Here is a 15,908-nt window from a genome sequence, read left to right as displayed (position 1 = left end):
CCCAAACCAGCCCCCACCAAAAGCAGGCAGACAGGCTGGAAAATGCACTGAGATGTTTTTATTTAAATAATAAGGACTTAAAAATTCTGTGCTTTAATACAAGTTAAATACAAGACGGAGTAAATATCAGCTTTTATATTTTTGCTTGTCTACAAACAGCTTATTTAGAAATTCAATACACTTTACAGCTTATTAACAGTGACACCTGATTCTAAATGCCTGAGCTGCATTTAATAGCAAAAGATTGTATAAAATACTGTGATTTAAAAAAAAAAAAAAACTGGTATACTGTACACTTTTTTTCTTTTATACAGTAGTTTGATATCTAAAAATCAGATTAGCTGCATCTGAAAGTCACGGTAAATTGTCCTCTCTCAGGAGGAACTGACGGATAAATTGCTGAGCTTTCCTCTTTTCCGTTATATCAGGCATTGGATGTCCAGGAGGAGGTCTGAGTAACAAGCCACCAAATATACTAGCTGCATTTTAGAGAGAGAGAGAGAGAGAGAGAGAGAAAAGAGAGAGCACCAGTCAACAGCAAGCTATTAAGGGTAATTCCACCAATCTCAATTAGTTGAAAGATGAGAGAGCCTGGTTTCAGGATAGGGTGAGATAAAGCTGATGACACACAGACCTCTCTGTGACACTGTAAAACCTTTTTCAGGCTACTGCACGGGTGGCGTTTTTCTATGGATTTTGATAATTTAATACTTCAAAACAGTAGAGACCATGACTGCAATCACTTTGGAGAAGCATATTCTGTTCTACCAACTGAAAAACCCCTCTGAACAGAACGGTTGTTTTGCTCGCCTTACCTAGAATATTCACATCCAAATTGTTTTTCCCTGAATTTTTCAGTAGTTCTCGTAGAAATGCCATTAGATATTCAAACACATTTTTATGGCACTCCGGCAGGTTAGAGATAATCTGGGTGGAGGAAAAAAAAACATGATATATTGAAGAAACGACCATAACTCGGTAGCTTTGTCTACTACCAACATCACACTGTCTGCCAATAGGAACAGCTTTTAATAACCCAAGTTCTCGATCATTTCTTCTATGAGAAGATTAAGTTTCTCATAGCAAAACGCCGTTATTTATCTAGGATAAACCAGTCTACCTCCTTCCAGAAATGGTCTCCCAGTGATGCTAGTGTTACCTGGCTGCTCAGCAGGTAGTTGTTGGCACACTCTAAACAGCTGCTGTAGAACCTGTAGCAGACGACTGGCTCTGGCAGGCTCTCCAGGAAGAGCAGCAATGCCTCTGCTACTGAGTGGTTGCTGCCAACTGGTCCAAAGGTGGTTAAGGAAGAGGTAAGCACAGCATGGTCTACTTTGGCAGTATTTCTGCTGAAACACTAATCTTTGCTAAGGTCTCCGAGAACTGCTGTCCATAGCTTGGAGTTAAATTGCTTGACCACACATACCAAACTTTCCACAGGCAGTTAGACACTGATGTAGTTTATCAACAATCATTCATCAATATAGCAAGGACTCAGCAGAGACATTAGGACTGATTGCAAGTAGCAGGGAAGAGCAGCACATCTCAGTTACCACGAGATGAGAGAGAGCAGTTTAAAAACCATGACGGAGCACAGAAGGCCGATCAAACCTTTTTAAGCTTTGATCTTTTGCTTGGGCACAGTGAGCCCCATCAGACATCAGTCTAAAAGGATACGGAGGGTATCGTGCATTCCTTTGTCCAAACAGTCTCGGATTTGCTCAAATTCAGACCTAAGGCCTGGTTGCTGGAACAGGTCCTCCTGCGAAGGCCACCATTAATCAATCTCAAGGGAAAATAGAAGTTACTCGGGTAACTAAAGCATTGCCATTATAAACTGGCAGGAAAAATCTCCCTAGGTTGGTAGTTATCAGCACAAACCTCACCACGAGCAGTTTTAGGAAGGCTGTGGGACTGCAGTAAAGAGCAATGCAAAAGGAGCGCTGCTGGTGCACGCCACACGCAGACAGCATCACCTTCACAAAACTGCAACTTAACCTAATGCAAACAAATTATTTTGCAGTTCCAGCACAAGCATTGCCAACCTGCTGGGAAGCATTGCGGTATAAGTGATCCACCATCATCCACAGCTCTTTGGGAATTTCCAGAGGCTTTTCAGCTTGAGAGGGGTTATCGCTCATTTCCAGTGGCATCAGGGTCTGAGAGAGAGGGGTAGGGAGGAAAAAATTAATAAAGAACAAAGTGAGCTAGCCGGCTTCTTGTTCAACTCTGCAAACTGCTTCACAGAGTTTACAGCTGAGAATTAAGACTTGTTCACCAGTTTTCACAGACTGCTGTGTCAGGCACAATCACATCATAAGCACAGACAGAAAAGATGCTCTCAATCACACCTCACACATGCCTTTTTTAAACATGCAAGCAGAGCAAATGGCACCTTACTGTCAGTGCTGTACCCAAAAATGGGTCGGTTCATCCACACAAAGCACTAACATAAGGTGTGGAGATGTATCAGCATTTCCAGACTACGGACCAGGGGGAGTGAAAGAAGACTCTGTAGCAATAAATAAGACTTAATCACCTAGTTTTAATGGTGCCTGTGGGTTCAGAAGGGAAGCTTATCTTTAACTCACAAGATTCCGAATGGATTCTGCTGACATGTCTTGGATCGGTTCCCTCATGTAACACAGCGTATGAATGGGAGACCCAAAGCAACTGGGCAAGTAGTTCCCTGTTACAGACAGAAAATAATCCTTCCCCCTGTCAAGATGCAGGACCAAGATGTCTTCAAGTTTTTCCTCTCCAGAGTTTAAGCGTGTAGCTGTTGATTTATTAACAAAGAGTTCCAACTCAACCGTGATCTCAGAATCTGAGAGAAAATAAGAAAACCATGCAGAGTTTAAAAATAGGCATTAAACCGATAAGCCTGTAAGCAAGCATAGCACTCTCAAAACAACAGAGAGAACAAAGCCATGTGTGACAATACTAGCTCATTAACATGAAATGAACAATGAGGAGCTCACCTGACAGCAGAAAGCCCTTACTGGGATTAGCAATCAGCCACTCCTTGCAATAGCTTTCCTCATCTGGTTTGCTGATAAACTCAAACTGGCAGGGCACTTGTCCATTGCGGATTATAAACTTCTCTACCTGCAGCTGCATGTATTTGACGTCCTCAAAATGGAACTAGAAACAAACGTCAGCCAACATCATCAACCAATCCCCCCTTGCCAAGCACCAGCGGCAATTCCTCGCATTGCTGTCCCATAGTTTAATCATTAAGCAGCAAGATATGCAGATTAACCCTCTTGCTCCCACATCCCGCCTCTTCCAGGATTAAAAAGGATTACACTTATTTACACTGTATGCAGCAGCGTGCCCTTTTAAACAAATGCTCCCCTCAAATAACCTCAGTGGAACTCGAGAATAAGGTAGCTGTAAGCCTCTTGGTTACTTATCTTTTATAGTCCCCAACACACAAAGCAAATGCTGGTCTTGTGACCCTCTCCAAATCCCTCAGAATTTTACATTTTATGTTTTCAAGAACAACTAATGGCAAGAGATACTTGCTGTTATTTGAAACTACTTGTTTACTCTCCACCTCATAACACAGCTGTATTTTACAGCCTGGTACCCTGAATGAAATTTGCCTGCATCTAAATCAGAAACAAAGAAGTATTCGTAGGGTTTGTAAACAGAAAATAGTTGAAAGTCACTATATTCTACTTCACTGGAACCAGACTGTATGGTCCAGCATCCATCTAAGGTACTGCTACCTCAAGAATACATGTCTGGGCTTTAGGAAAGCTTGATTTGTCCAGCAACTCACAACAGATGAGCAGACCCTACCTCTCTCTGGGACAGGGTCACTGAGGGAATGTTGGCGTTCTCCAACTTATCCAGGGAGCGCACTATTTCCTCAAAGACCTTTCGATAGAGCTCCTCATTCACAACTTTCACCTGAAAAGGACACACAGAGCACCTGCTGGTATTTACTGTGCCTCTGCAGGAGAGCTACAACATATGAGCCTGAAACATATGAAGTGATTCCATTTCAGTAGTACAATGCGTTGGAGGAACATTGCTCCTTGGAGCACTAATGCTCGAAGATCAACTCAGGATCCAGCAATAAAGGACCTTGCCTATAACCAGCAAGAGAATCACCTGGTCAGGGGTTTGGTTTATTTGTTTGTTATTTATAAAGTTTGACGGTGCACTCCTGGGCTGACAACGATGCAGCATTCCTGCACTGCAACCTTCTGTGAAAATGATTAAAGAAAAAGAATATTTCTAAAAAAAAACCTGCAGATATTCTTAAGTTATTCTGCCAAAGTGAAGGGCCACTTAACATAGCCCTAGATTACTATGCTCAATCTATTACACAGCCCACCTTACAAGCCATTGTTCTGCGTGGATGCCATAAAAGCGGGGACAATCCAGCACAAGAGCTTCCCTCCTCCCCCTCCGCCCACACAGAGGACGAGGTCAGAGGAGTTATTTCCTTCAGTACTGACACACTTACCCCAATATCAAACACAGAGCTAACTGGCTTATGGTCGCTGATCTTCAGAGCCATATGGCTGCGGTAGCTCAGCTGAGCAATGTTCTGGCCTTTCCAGAGTATCCGATCACACCAAGCTGGAACACGGCACTTCTCACTAGGACAGAAAGGTAAAAATTACAGCTTCCAGGTGCAGTTCAGGTGGAGGAACAACGCAAGGCAGAACACTGCTCTCCCAGGAACCAGGTGTTTTGGACAAGGCCCCTTTCTGTAATTCTTTTTCACTTTATTTTTACTGCCTTTGAGGATAACATTGGTGTCACACGTGAAGCAATCGCTGTACCTTGTGTCCCACTCATCACAGCCAGCGTCATATTTGTATGTTGGCTGGAAAGAAATCTCTCCCTCTGTAAAGCCTTCAAAGACTGCTTTTGCATTCATTTGCCTCTTTAGCTACAGAAGAAAAAAAAAAGAAGAAAAACTGAATGAGTTCAAGCACAACTCCCATACGAGTTAAAGGGGAGATGTTCGGCACTGAGAAGGCTGAGGAGCACGTGAGCAGTCCCTAATTAGCACCCTCAGCACCATCTGCAGGTGGGTGAGGCATCAGTACCTGGTCGTATTGGCAAAGCTCTGGAAATGCTTTCTCATCTACGAGCTGCTTCACTTTCACCACATCCAGTTCTTCCAGCCGATAGTTGAGGTCACCCAACCACAAGATGACACTGAAAGAGAACGTAGACCACAAGTCTGCACACGGGCCTGAAGATTGCTCCCTTCCTGCTTCATGCTCGAAACTAAATCAAGGCTCGTGAGACTGTAAGCGAGCAAGTGACTTGCCAGAACCATACAGGTGACCATTATCGAAACCAGAGTTATAGTGAAGTCTTTCTGGCCCTTCCAGGCTTAAAGCACTACCCACCCTACTCACACCTCTGCCTAGAGAACAGCCCACCACATTCCGAAGGCTCTGTCTTGCCACCTGCAGCGATCCACACAATCAAACCAGAAGCATACTCGTGTTTGCCGATAGTGAGAGGTGGCAAATTCGGATCCGACTGGCAGAACTGCATCCGGGAGCAGATGTCTTTGAAGTCCTGGTTCCTCCGCTCGTATTCCTCCGTGTGAGCCGCAAGGTGAGCGTTCACAACGCACACACTAGTGTTATGGAATTTAAACCTTATGGCAACACCACCTTTGTTACCCTGAAAGACGAAGAGAAACGCACCGGTCAGAAACTATTCCGTACACAGCAGATGAATGCAGAAATGAGTTAAAGCAGTGGACAATCCAGAAGACACTGAGGCAGACCACTGAATTCCAAAAGAAGGAAAAAGCTGAAAACCCAGCTGATAAATGTGAGCGATAACTGCCTCGTGAATTTTAGCCAGGAGCTCGTGTGAGGATCACACACAGCAACAGAAGGTGGCAAGCAAACACACCGAGCCCAGTTTGTGATTTAGGATTTAGCTAATACAAAAGGAAGTTCAAATCAATAAGGGAGCTGGCCGGTTGCTTCAGCAAGTCCTGAAACCTGTTTAGCAACAAACGAGACCTTTCAACATAGGACATAAAGATTTGAAAGTGGAGGAGGAAGTACGTGGCTCAGCTGGTCAAAAATACCCCTGTCAAGTTACAGAAACGACAGTGAAAGGACACAGACTTCATTCCAATGGTGAAGAATGGCAAGAGGCCAGCAAGTCCCCCTTAGGAAAACTATAATCTGGATGGACAGGTTTCTTGTACTTGTGTTTCTTCGCATTAACTGCCTTGGGCAAAACCACAGCCATCGTCAAACCTCATGGCCCCATACAGCCCAACACATGCAATCAGCATTCGAGGAAGCTTCGGCCACAGGGTCTATGAGGCTTTGAGAGCAGATGGTGGATCCCTCCAGCAACAACCTGAGCCATCACAGGGATAGGGCTTTGCGTTTCTAAGGGCAGCTGCATCCTTTAGCTGGAAGAATAACCACTACATCTAAGGAGAGGGGCTCCCAGGGCTCTCCAAAGTCTCATGCACAGTTGTTGTTCTTACCATCCTCCCCATGATACCAGTTCCCACAGTCTCAATTTCCACCTCAGAGATGTTCAAAGCAAGCTCTGCTTTCACATACAACAGAAGCATTATTCCCACGAGTCGCACAAGTTTCACCTGAAAAACAGATCCCGTTGCATTAAATACCAGAACAGGAGAAGGCACATTGCCTCCCAGCCCAGAGCACAGGTCAAAGTACACACAAAGGAGAGCTGCAGGCTCGTCCAACAGTCCACCTCAACACACAGTTACAGGCACTCCAGCAGCACAGCGCAGGAGGGAGCCAGGGACCAACGCTGCACTAAATGAAGCAGAAGCCCAAAGCAAAGCCCAAGGCACAGGCAGCCCATAGAAGGAGCTTCCCTTAGACAACTGACGAGAGACAAAGCAGAAGTAAGGAGCAGGAGCCAAAACACAAGCAGTATTCCTTCCAAGATGCCTTGACAGCTCATTCAAGCGTGCATTCCAGGAGACAGGCGGGGCAAACACTGAGATGCTTCCTATTCTCTACCCCAAAACAGGAGGAGCTCCGCTAACACACGGCGCCCAGCTGTCCTGCCTGCCCTCTGCCTTGGCACCCTGCACAGCAACACTGCCTACGTCACCTTCTGACTGAGCAAAAGCCTGCAGACAATGCCCCTCTGAAAGACACAGCAATTGAAAATAGGAAAACGAGGTGAAAAGAGGCCCGAGTGGAAAACGATTCCGCACTGAAACCTCCCCAGAAGTCACATTTACCTTTGCATACTTGGCATCTGGGTGCAGGCTATCAGTTACAGCTTTAAACCATTCTTCTTCCTTCGGTGTGTCATTGAAAAAGAAGGCTTCTTTACTCAGATCAAGCTCCTGGAAACTGTGTTAGAGGAAGGAACCCATGGATGCATGCACTTGTTTGTAACTGTCCAGCCCTTTCCTCCAGGAAAGAACTAAAACAGTTTATACTCTAAATTACAACTGAATTTGAATTTTCAGATACGCTCATTTCAGAGGTATGTTAAATGTACAGCTAAGTTATATTGCAGTGCCAGAGAGCCCAAACACCACCAGAATAACAGCCCTTTCAGGCTATGCACACACACACACACACTCTAAAGCTACGCAGCAGAGTAAGACAACGCACACATTCCTCAGCTGCAGTGTCCTGGCTGACCACCTCCATGCTACAGGTTCACAAGCAAAGCAACCCAGGGTCGAGGCTTGGAGGGCAGAGCTGGAGGGAGGCACTCACCCCACGCAGTAAACGTCTGGGGGCACGCTGTCACATCTCAGCCAAGGCTGGAGGCTTTCTCTGGGGGACTGACCATTCACATTGTACGTGCCAACAAAAAACCTGCAAAGAAAGTCACTTATGCTAAATCCCGGAGCTGCAAATATCACTGTTATTAACCCATGTACTTACTAATTATTTAGGAGTAACTTGTTTCCAGAGGGGAGGGTTAAGGCAATGTGACAACGATTAAATTCCTGCAGTGATTTAATTACACTAGTGCCTGTTTAACAGAAAAATACACGTTTTTGCATGGAGTGTAATAAGACACAAGAACAGAGCTGAGCAGTAGCAGTCTGAAATGACAAATTCATCACAACACCGGCACAAATGGATTTTAGCCACAGGGAAGTTTTTGGTCATAATTAGATGATTCCTCCTAAGCTCTCACGAGCTCATTAGAACAGCTGCAAGGTTAAAGAGTGACCCGAAGCAGTGAGAGAGAAGGCAGGGCTGCACGGAACCGACGCATCTCCAAGCACAGGAAACTTCATCCCACCTCCAAAATAAGGAATGATCATCACCTGAAGTTCTGGATGTACGTGTAGGAATCCTCCCTTCGCACAAGCTCAGATTTGACAATAGTATCTCGCAGCCCAAACTTTGGTTCCGATAGGACTGAAGCCATGTTTGAAACCATCACGCTGGAGGACCGCACCATTTCAGTTGTCACCTCTGGTTTGAGCTTGCTTTGCCTGTAAGTGAATGCAGAACTGTGAGATGAAGCGCAGGATGAGCACGCACCCTGACCAGCTCCGTTCTGCTGCTGGGGACACGACCCAAATCTTCCTGCTTGTTTCACCAACCAACATTCAGAACAAGCAGACAAGAGTGAAACGAGCACTTCTTAGGACAGCTCAGACCTTCTCTAGGTAAAACCAGTTCAACCAACTGGAAGAACAAACCCTTCTGGCTCACCTGGTGCAGCCTGTCAGATCAGGGCTGACCTTGCCCACATGGATGTGGATATAAAATCATACACATCTCCTGCTCACTGAAACAGGTGGATGCCGATCCCATCGCCCTCTGCTCAAGCCTTCTGACAACAGCAGAAGAATGAAAAACTGTTTTTTCAGTGGGAAAGTCCCATCTCTGTCTAGTAAGGAGGCAGCAAGGGGGGGATGGGGGTTTTATTTCATATCTTGTGGCTCCGTGAGTTCCTGCAAGCTCCTTTTGCAACAGTAGTAATGCCACAGCTTGGGAGTTCCCACAGGCAAGGGCATGATATAAATGTAAGGTCAACAACCTGAAGGAGAGTGCCAAGGATGGCACAGAGGCAGACTTTGAAGGTTATGCAGCAAGGTCCACAAAGTCCTGGGAACTGAAAAATGAAACCCTAACGTTTTAAGAGTGTATCTACGAGACGTGGTGGCCCTAAGCCAAAGCTCTCTGAATTCAAAACAAACAACGCCAGCCGGTCCTGCCCCACCACACAAAGAAATATGCCCAAATAGGGGGACTGGCAGGACTGGCTCCAAGAGGCAGCATGGAAATTCCCACTCCCGTTTTGATAGCATGCTGATGCTGGACTTCGTTTTTCCTCTCTTCAATAGAATCTGAGGATTCTCTTCTCAGAAAGCTGCAGGCTCCTGCTCTAGATCCCAGTCCCTCTGATGACTGCCAGCAGATGGAAGCAGACAATGCAGCAGCAACGTTCCTTGTACTGGTGCCTGCACAGACACACTGGGACCACAGCAACCAAGTTCCCCCATTTCCTTTCCAGCTGAAAACCAGGAAACCAGACAGAAAGCTCTCCGCAATTTCTTTTTCTTCCTCTCGACACCAGAACACCAACAGCTTGCCCACTGCAGCTCGTTCCAGCTGCGCACCATCCCAGAGAAGCACCCAGAAGTTTGGTGCTATATATTTACGGTCAGCACTGAGATCCTTCACCGAGGGGAGGCAGAGCTGAACAGGCAAGGGAACACGGCCACCACCTGGATGCCTCGCTGAACCTTCCCAGCTGTGCACGAGAATCACTTTGAATGTGATTCAGGTGAAGTCAGAGAGAAGCCATACCTGGGAGCACCCCTGTCGGTGCCATCCGGGCTCCAGCTCGGAGGGACCGTAAGCTTCTTTCCATTCTGCTTCATGCCTTCAGAGCCAACTGCTTCTGAAAAGACAAAAAACAACAACAAAAAAAAAACGTTTCACAAGAAACACAAAATGGTGTTTAACTTGCCAACCGCAGGCAAACAGAAGGGAAACCGACGGGCAGAACGTAGCTTAGGTCTGTACACAGAACCAAAGCGCCCCGGTTATCTCGGGATCTGTCACTTATCTGATGGGCTGGTGGGGTGCAGGGACAGGCAGGAGGGGCACACAGTGTGGCACGGGGCTGCAGAGCCACCCACCCCCCTGGGCTTTATCCCAGGCATGCAGAAAGCTACGCTGACAATAAGTTTTCCCTTTCTGAAGCAAGACAGGAAGTACCAAGATAGGAAGAAAAAAATAAAAAGCACACTGCTATTTAAAGGCTTTCTGCCTGTCTGCAGCACCACAGCAAAGTACAGGAGCCCCTCCTGCAAAGCAGTGCAGCACAGTCCCTGTGCAAACCCGCCGCACCGCAGCAGAAACGGAGCCTCAATGCAAACCACACATTCCTAACATAACAACAGGGCAGACAAATGCAAATTAGATGCAGGTACAACAGTTAACACACGACACTATGTTAGCAACAGCTGGCCAGCCTGCAGTGCCTGTTCCAGCTCCAACATTCTGCTCCTCCAAGGGGCAAAACAGAGCATTTTGCACGGGGTTTTCCACGTGCCCATGCACAAAGGGCAATCTCAGGGCTACGATACTTGGCACGCAAATCTAAAGATGACACAGAAGATGCTCTTCAGCTCCTAAGGTTCTATTCATTCAGCTGAGCGCGGTTCAGAAAAATGATTAAGTATTGTAAGTATTACTGCTGCTGTAGTGCATCCTCTGGGATGTGAGCACAGCCCGCAGACAGAACTCTGAGTACTCTGAGCATAAACACGCTGACAAGAAGTGGCCACATTCACAGCCTGGAAAACCTCTTCTGCCCAAAGAGCCCTCTGAGAAGAAAGGCTGTCTAAGAGGATTAATCAGTGGCTGCTTCCAGAAGAGCACATGATTCAAACCTCATTACGGATCACGCACGTAACGTCCCACAGAGCCGAGCAGGAGCACGCTTGGAGAAGACAAAACCTCCACCAGCAGCAGCACCACCGCAGCTCAACGCTCCCTCAGAGCCCATCCAACCACAAGTTCCCCAGATGTGTGTTTCTGTGTTCTTAAACAAAAACTCCACGTTTAAATGACCGAGATCCGCCCGCACCTTGAGCAAAGCCGAATGCTCCTCTGCCCACCAGCAGAGCTGCACCACGAAGCGGGCTGTGTGCGCTGGGACGGAGCCGTGTGCGTTCCCTGCAGGCATTAAGCACTCACTCGGAGCTGCCTGAGCTTCGGCAGCGTTCCTGATAAGCACCGTGCCATGCACCTTGCCAGCAACGAGAACCGACTTGAACTTTGGCAGTGAAGGGCGCAGCAATGGGACTGGGGCTGCTTTTGGAGCAGGGAGCAGAAGTTCTGGTCCTATCGGCCACACAGGACAACGCTGGGCAGCACGGGAGGTGTCAGCGTCTGCTGTGTGCTGTGCAGCGCCAGGTGACCCAATGATTAGGGCCATGTGTCACACCATCATGTTTTAACCTCGTTAACAGCAATGGCTTCTATGTAGGATTCTCCTAAGAGAGAGATCAGCCCTGGAAATGGGCTGTTTCCTTCAGATAAGTTTGTATCTAACTAGACGTCGCTCAAGCCAAAGGGGCCTACAAATTGTCAACCTAATGTGGAATATTTTAGCAGTATACAACCTTGTGTGATCCCTGAGCAAGGCACAGAACCAACGAGCTCGGTGCAGGGATAAGAGAGCAGCAGAGTGCAGACAGCCTGAACCAGGACCTGCAGTTAGAAAGGACTCCAGCAGCAACAAAGACTTACTATGAAAAGTGTGCAGCAACATTCCAGCACCGTTCTACAGCAGGAAGGTGTATCCTACCTTCAGATAAAGCTGGATCCAGCTCAGTGCCCAGAAGGGAGAACTACCCATGCCATGCATTGCTTGCAGCAGCACAGCCCACTCCACCCTGCACAGAAGCAGGCACCTTACCCTGTGCAGGGGGAAGGAATCCTGCACCTCTCACTGCTCCAAACCAAGCTGAACTGCTGCTGTGGCTGAGTCTGCACAGGGCTTTAAATAAGGGCCTAATTGAAACTGGGAATGTCAACCACAGAAGTTAAACCCCCTTAAAATCCCTTCCCAGATTCCCGGTTACATTCACCAGCCTTAATCCACAGAAGACAGAAGGAACCAGTAGTGCTCTACCAGCAAATGGCAGCATTTGCACAGTATTTAAATGTGCTTTGACTTGCATGTGGAAGTCGCTCGCTCAGTGCTCATGATCATGTAATGACAGAGCGGGAGATATGGAAAACAGCAGACAAACCCTCATCCTGTATTACTTTCTGCCCCAAAAAAGCCTGGGTGATGGCACTTTCTTCTTCTAAGAGAGGGAAAAAAAAGAAAAGAGAGATCCCTGAACAACTCACACTGACGAAACACGCAACAAAACCTTGAGATGGCAATTTTGTCGCAGCTCAGAGGCAGGGTTTGATAGGAGAGCTGCTTCCCAAAGAGCTCACCATGCAAAGGGCATTCCTGTGCTCCAGATACAACAAAAACATCCCAGCACAGCACCCGGCTCCTGTGCCACTCCGTAGTTTTCCTCCCAAGCACACACACAGGTCCCTCCCCGTTGCTTGGAAGCCCCAAGTTAAGCAGCACAGCTGGGCAGATGTTCCTCCAGCTCGGCCCACTGCATTTCGCGCTGCTGTCTCACGTCTGACTTACAGAATTCACCTCTTCTCGACAGAGAATAGAAAGGAGGAACGGCAGCACCAGCCCAGACAAAGGCAGGTAAAGCAGAAACGGATTAACCTCTATTTTGAATGCCACGCTGACTGCCGGCATTGCTCAGCTCTCTGCACTTTCTCACGCGCTCCCTTCGCACAGCAGCGGCTCCTGGGAGCAGGAGAAGAGGCGGACAGCACAGCACAGCACGGCACGGCACGGCACGGGGCACACCCGAAGCAGCCGAGCCGAGAACAGCTGAAAGGTCGCAGCCACAGCACATGAAAACCGACACCGGATTCGCCATCGAGGAAAGCGCGGCCCGGAACCGCGGCCAGCACACGGCCCTCGGGGTCCCAGCGCTGCCGAGCTCCCCGCACGGAGGCTCCGTTCCCCTCGCCCAGGAGCTTGGGCTGAGCCGCTGCTGCACGGAGCGAACCCTTCGCCCCCCGCCCCTCACCGCACCCCTCGGGGCAGCGGGAAGCGTTCCCCGCGGCCGAGAGCTGACTGCGTGCCCTCCCCAAAGCACGACCACGCACAGAGCAAGCGCCCGGACCCCGGGCTCGGCCAGGGGTCCCCTCAACCCATCAGGTTCCCATCGCTCGGAGCCAGCGTCGGCGTGGGGCGGGCACCGCGACCGGCCCGGGCACAGCGGCTCCGACGGGACGGGACGGGACGGCGGCTCCGTGGGCTGAGATGGACCTCGAACCCCGGCGCCGAGCCCCGGCCCCAGCAGCTCCCCGCGGTCCCCTCTAAGCGCTCACCTCGGCGGGGCCGCCCGCCCGCCGACATCGCGGCACCCGGCCGCCCCGGCCCCGCTCCGCCCCGGCCCCGCTCCGCCCTGTTCCGCCCGCCGGGGGACGGCGCTCAGCCTCTCCCGCCCCACGCAGGAGCCGGGGCCGGCCTCGAGGCCCTGACCGCAGCACGAAGTCCTGGGGACGGAGGCAGCAGCATGCAGCGGGCTTCCATCCCAATAAAAACCCAGAAGGAGCCGCGGTGGGAAGAGCCCCGGGTTGCGTGCTGCCCGTAACGAGGAAAAACAAGCACAGGGCGAGCACAGAGTGTGGGAGGAGACAGCTTTCTCCTTGTGGTCTCTCAGAGTACACAGAACAAATCTCCGTTTGGCCTTCAGGCTGCACAGCACGCAGGTTTGTGTCACAGCACGGGCTGACGTGCTGCTCCCCTCCGCTGAGCCGCCCGATGCTGCGGAACGGTGACACAAAGCATCGCCGCTGTGCACGAGGTTCGGCAGCGAGAGCCTGGCGCTGCTCTTACACACGCGCGTGCAAACGCGGCCTGGGTTCCTGCACCCCTACCACCGAGCGGGCTCGCTGCAGCACACGTACCTGCGCTGCACCTGCCCACCTCCTGCAGGAACGTGCGTGTGTGCGAACCGAAGGGCAGCTGCACCGTGAGCCCGCCGCCTTCCGAGCGGATCCGAACGATCACATCCGAACCTGTGACATGGGGAGGAGAGGAGCACGTGTCAGTGCTGCCCCGGAGCTCAGGAACAGCCCCCACCTCTGCTCCCTGCAGCCCTTCGTCAAGGAGTTTCCCCAGGTCTTACCGTTTCGTTTTCACGTTTTGCATGAGGATGCAATTAAAAAAAAAAAAATACAAAAATCGCCCTTTGTGATCCGTTTTGCTTTGCTCATTCGGTAACAGTGAATGCAGTGGAAGCAGGGACAGGTGCCTGGGAGGAGCACAGGATGCTGCCAGGGATGGGGTCAGGAAGGCCAAGGCCCAGCTGGAACTGGACATGGCAAGGGGCACAAAGAAGGGTAAGAAAGCATTCTATGGATACATCAGCTGGGAAAGGAAAGTCCAGGAGGGTGTACTGCTCCTTAGTGAGCAATACAGGCAGGCTGGTAACAACAGATCAGGAGAAGGCTGACCGGGCTCTGAGCACCCGATGGAGCTGTGGATGTCCCTGATCACTGCAGGGGGGGTGGACCAGATGGCCTTTAAGGGTCCCTCTCAGCTCAAACCATGCTATGATTTTTAGGATTCATTCAGTGGCTGCTGCAGCACAGGCACAACAGCAACATCAAAACTCACCAATGACGTGCAGGTCGCCGTCGGGTATCACTGCAGACAGAAAAGAAAGTTCAGTTACAAAGCTGAGTAAGGGGCTTTTGAGGATTTGATTTAACGCTCTGAGGTCGGATTGCTCAGCACTGCCCTCAGATTCTATCTATCTGCTCCCTGCAGCCACAGGGGTGGGCAGCGGGGCCCTGCAGGAGCCCGGGGTGGTGCTCCGGATTGCAGAAGGATTGATAAGGCAGAGCCCTTCAGCTGTGCCATCAGATGCATCAGCTTCACCAAGGATTACAAACTGATGAGAAAACGTGCTGGGCTGAGTAGATGACGAGGTGAAGCAAGTACAACAACACCATACGGACTCCAGATTCCTCCATCCCTTCTTTGGAGGTGGCCACTAAGCCCCGAAGCGCGCGGGTACCTTCTTCCACCGCAAACCCCTCTGTGATGGGGATAACCTTCTCCAGGCAGACATCCTCCGCGGCGATGGCCATCCGCCGGTGGGTGTACACGTAGATCCTGCAAGCACGGAGCAGAAGCTGAGGGAATGCCTCGGTGCGGGCAGACCCCACCCCGCCCAGCATCGCCCCACGCAAACCCCTCCCCCCAAGCACGAGCCCCGCTTGCCCCGTCTTGGCACCCACGCGTGCTGCCCGTTGCGCTCCACCAGGCCCAGCAGCCGGCTCTCCACGCTCTGCCCCGCGGTCAGGGCTCCCTGCACGGCGTGCGGCGCGGGTCAAGGAACGGCAAACCGAGATGGGAAGCGGGGGATGCGGGCCGAGGGGGAAGACGAGAAGAGGGAGCTCGGCATCCCTCCCCCTGGATGCCCACAGGGCAAAGGATATGATTCGACACGTCGCCCCATCGAGAAGCGTCTCCTGGATGGCCACCGACTGGTCCATCCTCCGTGCGCGCGGGGTGGGGGCCGGCGGTCACCGAGCAGCTCGGGGGGACCGGGACGGGGGTCGAGATCGGGATCGGAACGGGGATGGGGACCGGGACCGCGATGCGGCCGCGCTCGGTGCCGCCGTTGCCGGGAACCGCCGCCCTGTCGCCCCTCTCTCCGCCCCGCGCTCCCGGCCTGCCCCAGGGCTCCGTTAACCCTTCGCTCGGGAACGGCTCCGGCCGCAAGGATGGGGCTGCGCCGGGGCGGCCCCGAGGGGCTCCGGGCTTCGGCCGCTGCTCCCGGGGCTCCTCACCGCGGCCGGAACCGTCCCCCGGAC

General features: G+C 50.7%; 1 protein-coding gene across 2 annotated transcripts; it reads right to left on the bottom strand.

Moving 5' to 3' along the window:
- On the bottom strand, nucleotides 39–15,741 carry INPP5B (inositol polyphosphate-5-phosphatase B). Of its 2 annotated transcripts, XM_021375259.1 has the most exons (22): nucleotides 15,531–15,741; nucleotides 15,330–15,409; nucleotides 15,107–15,204; nucleotides 14,704–14,733; nucleotides 13,992–14,102; nucleotides 9,783–9,876; nucleotides 8,288–8,458; nucleotides 7,725–7,826; nucleotides 7,235–7,349; nucleotides 6,497–6,613; nucleotides 5,477–5,664; nucleotides 5,073–5,184; nucleotides 4,803–4,912; nucleotides 4,481–4,616; nucleotides 3,808–3,918; nucleotides 2,982–3,144; nucleotides 2,592–2,827; nucleotides 2,046–2,159; nucleotides 1,678–1,762; nucleotides 1,160–1,287; nucleotides 816–927; nucleotides 44–479 (listed from the first exon to the last, which is right to left on the bottom strand). In XM_021375259.1, exons 1-22 carry the CDS (start codon nucleotides 15,585–15,587, stop codon nucleotides 355–357), a joined length of 2,595 nt encoding a protein of 864 aa, XP_021230934.1. In that variant the 5' UTR covers nucleotides 15,588–15,741; the 3' UTR covers nucleotides 44–354. The 2 variants fall into 2 exon arrangements, with proteins under 2 accessions (XP_021230935.1, XP_021230934.1); XM_021375260.1 differs by lacking the exons at nucleotides 13,992–14,102; nucleotides 14,704–14,733; nucleotides 15,107–15,204; nucleotides 15,330–15,409; nucleotides 15,531–15,741 and adding an exon at nucleotides 13,410–13,481 and having other exon boundaries at nucleotides 39–479.

The sequence above is a fragment of the Numida meleagris genome, chromosome 22 (assembly GCF_002078875.1).
Source record: "Numida meleagris isolate 19003 breed g44 Domestic line chromosome 22, NumMel1.0, whole genome shotgun sequence".
NCBI classification, from domain to species: Eukaryota; Metazoa; Chordata; class Aves; order Galliformes; family Numididae; genus Numida; species Numida meleagris.
This window is presented reverse-complemented; position numbering and strand designations above follow the sequence as displayed.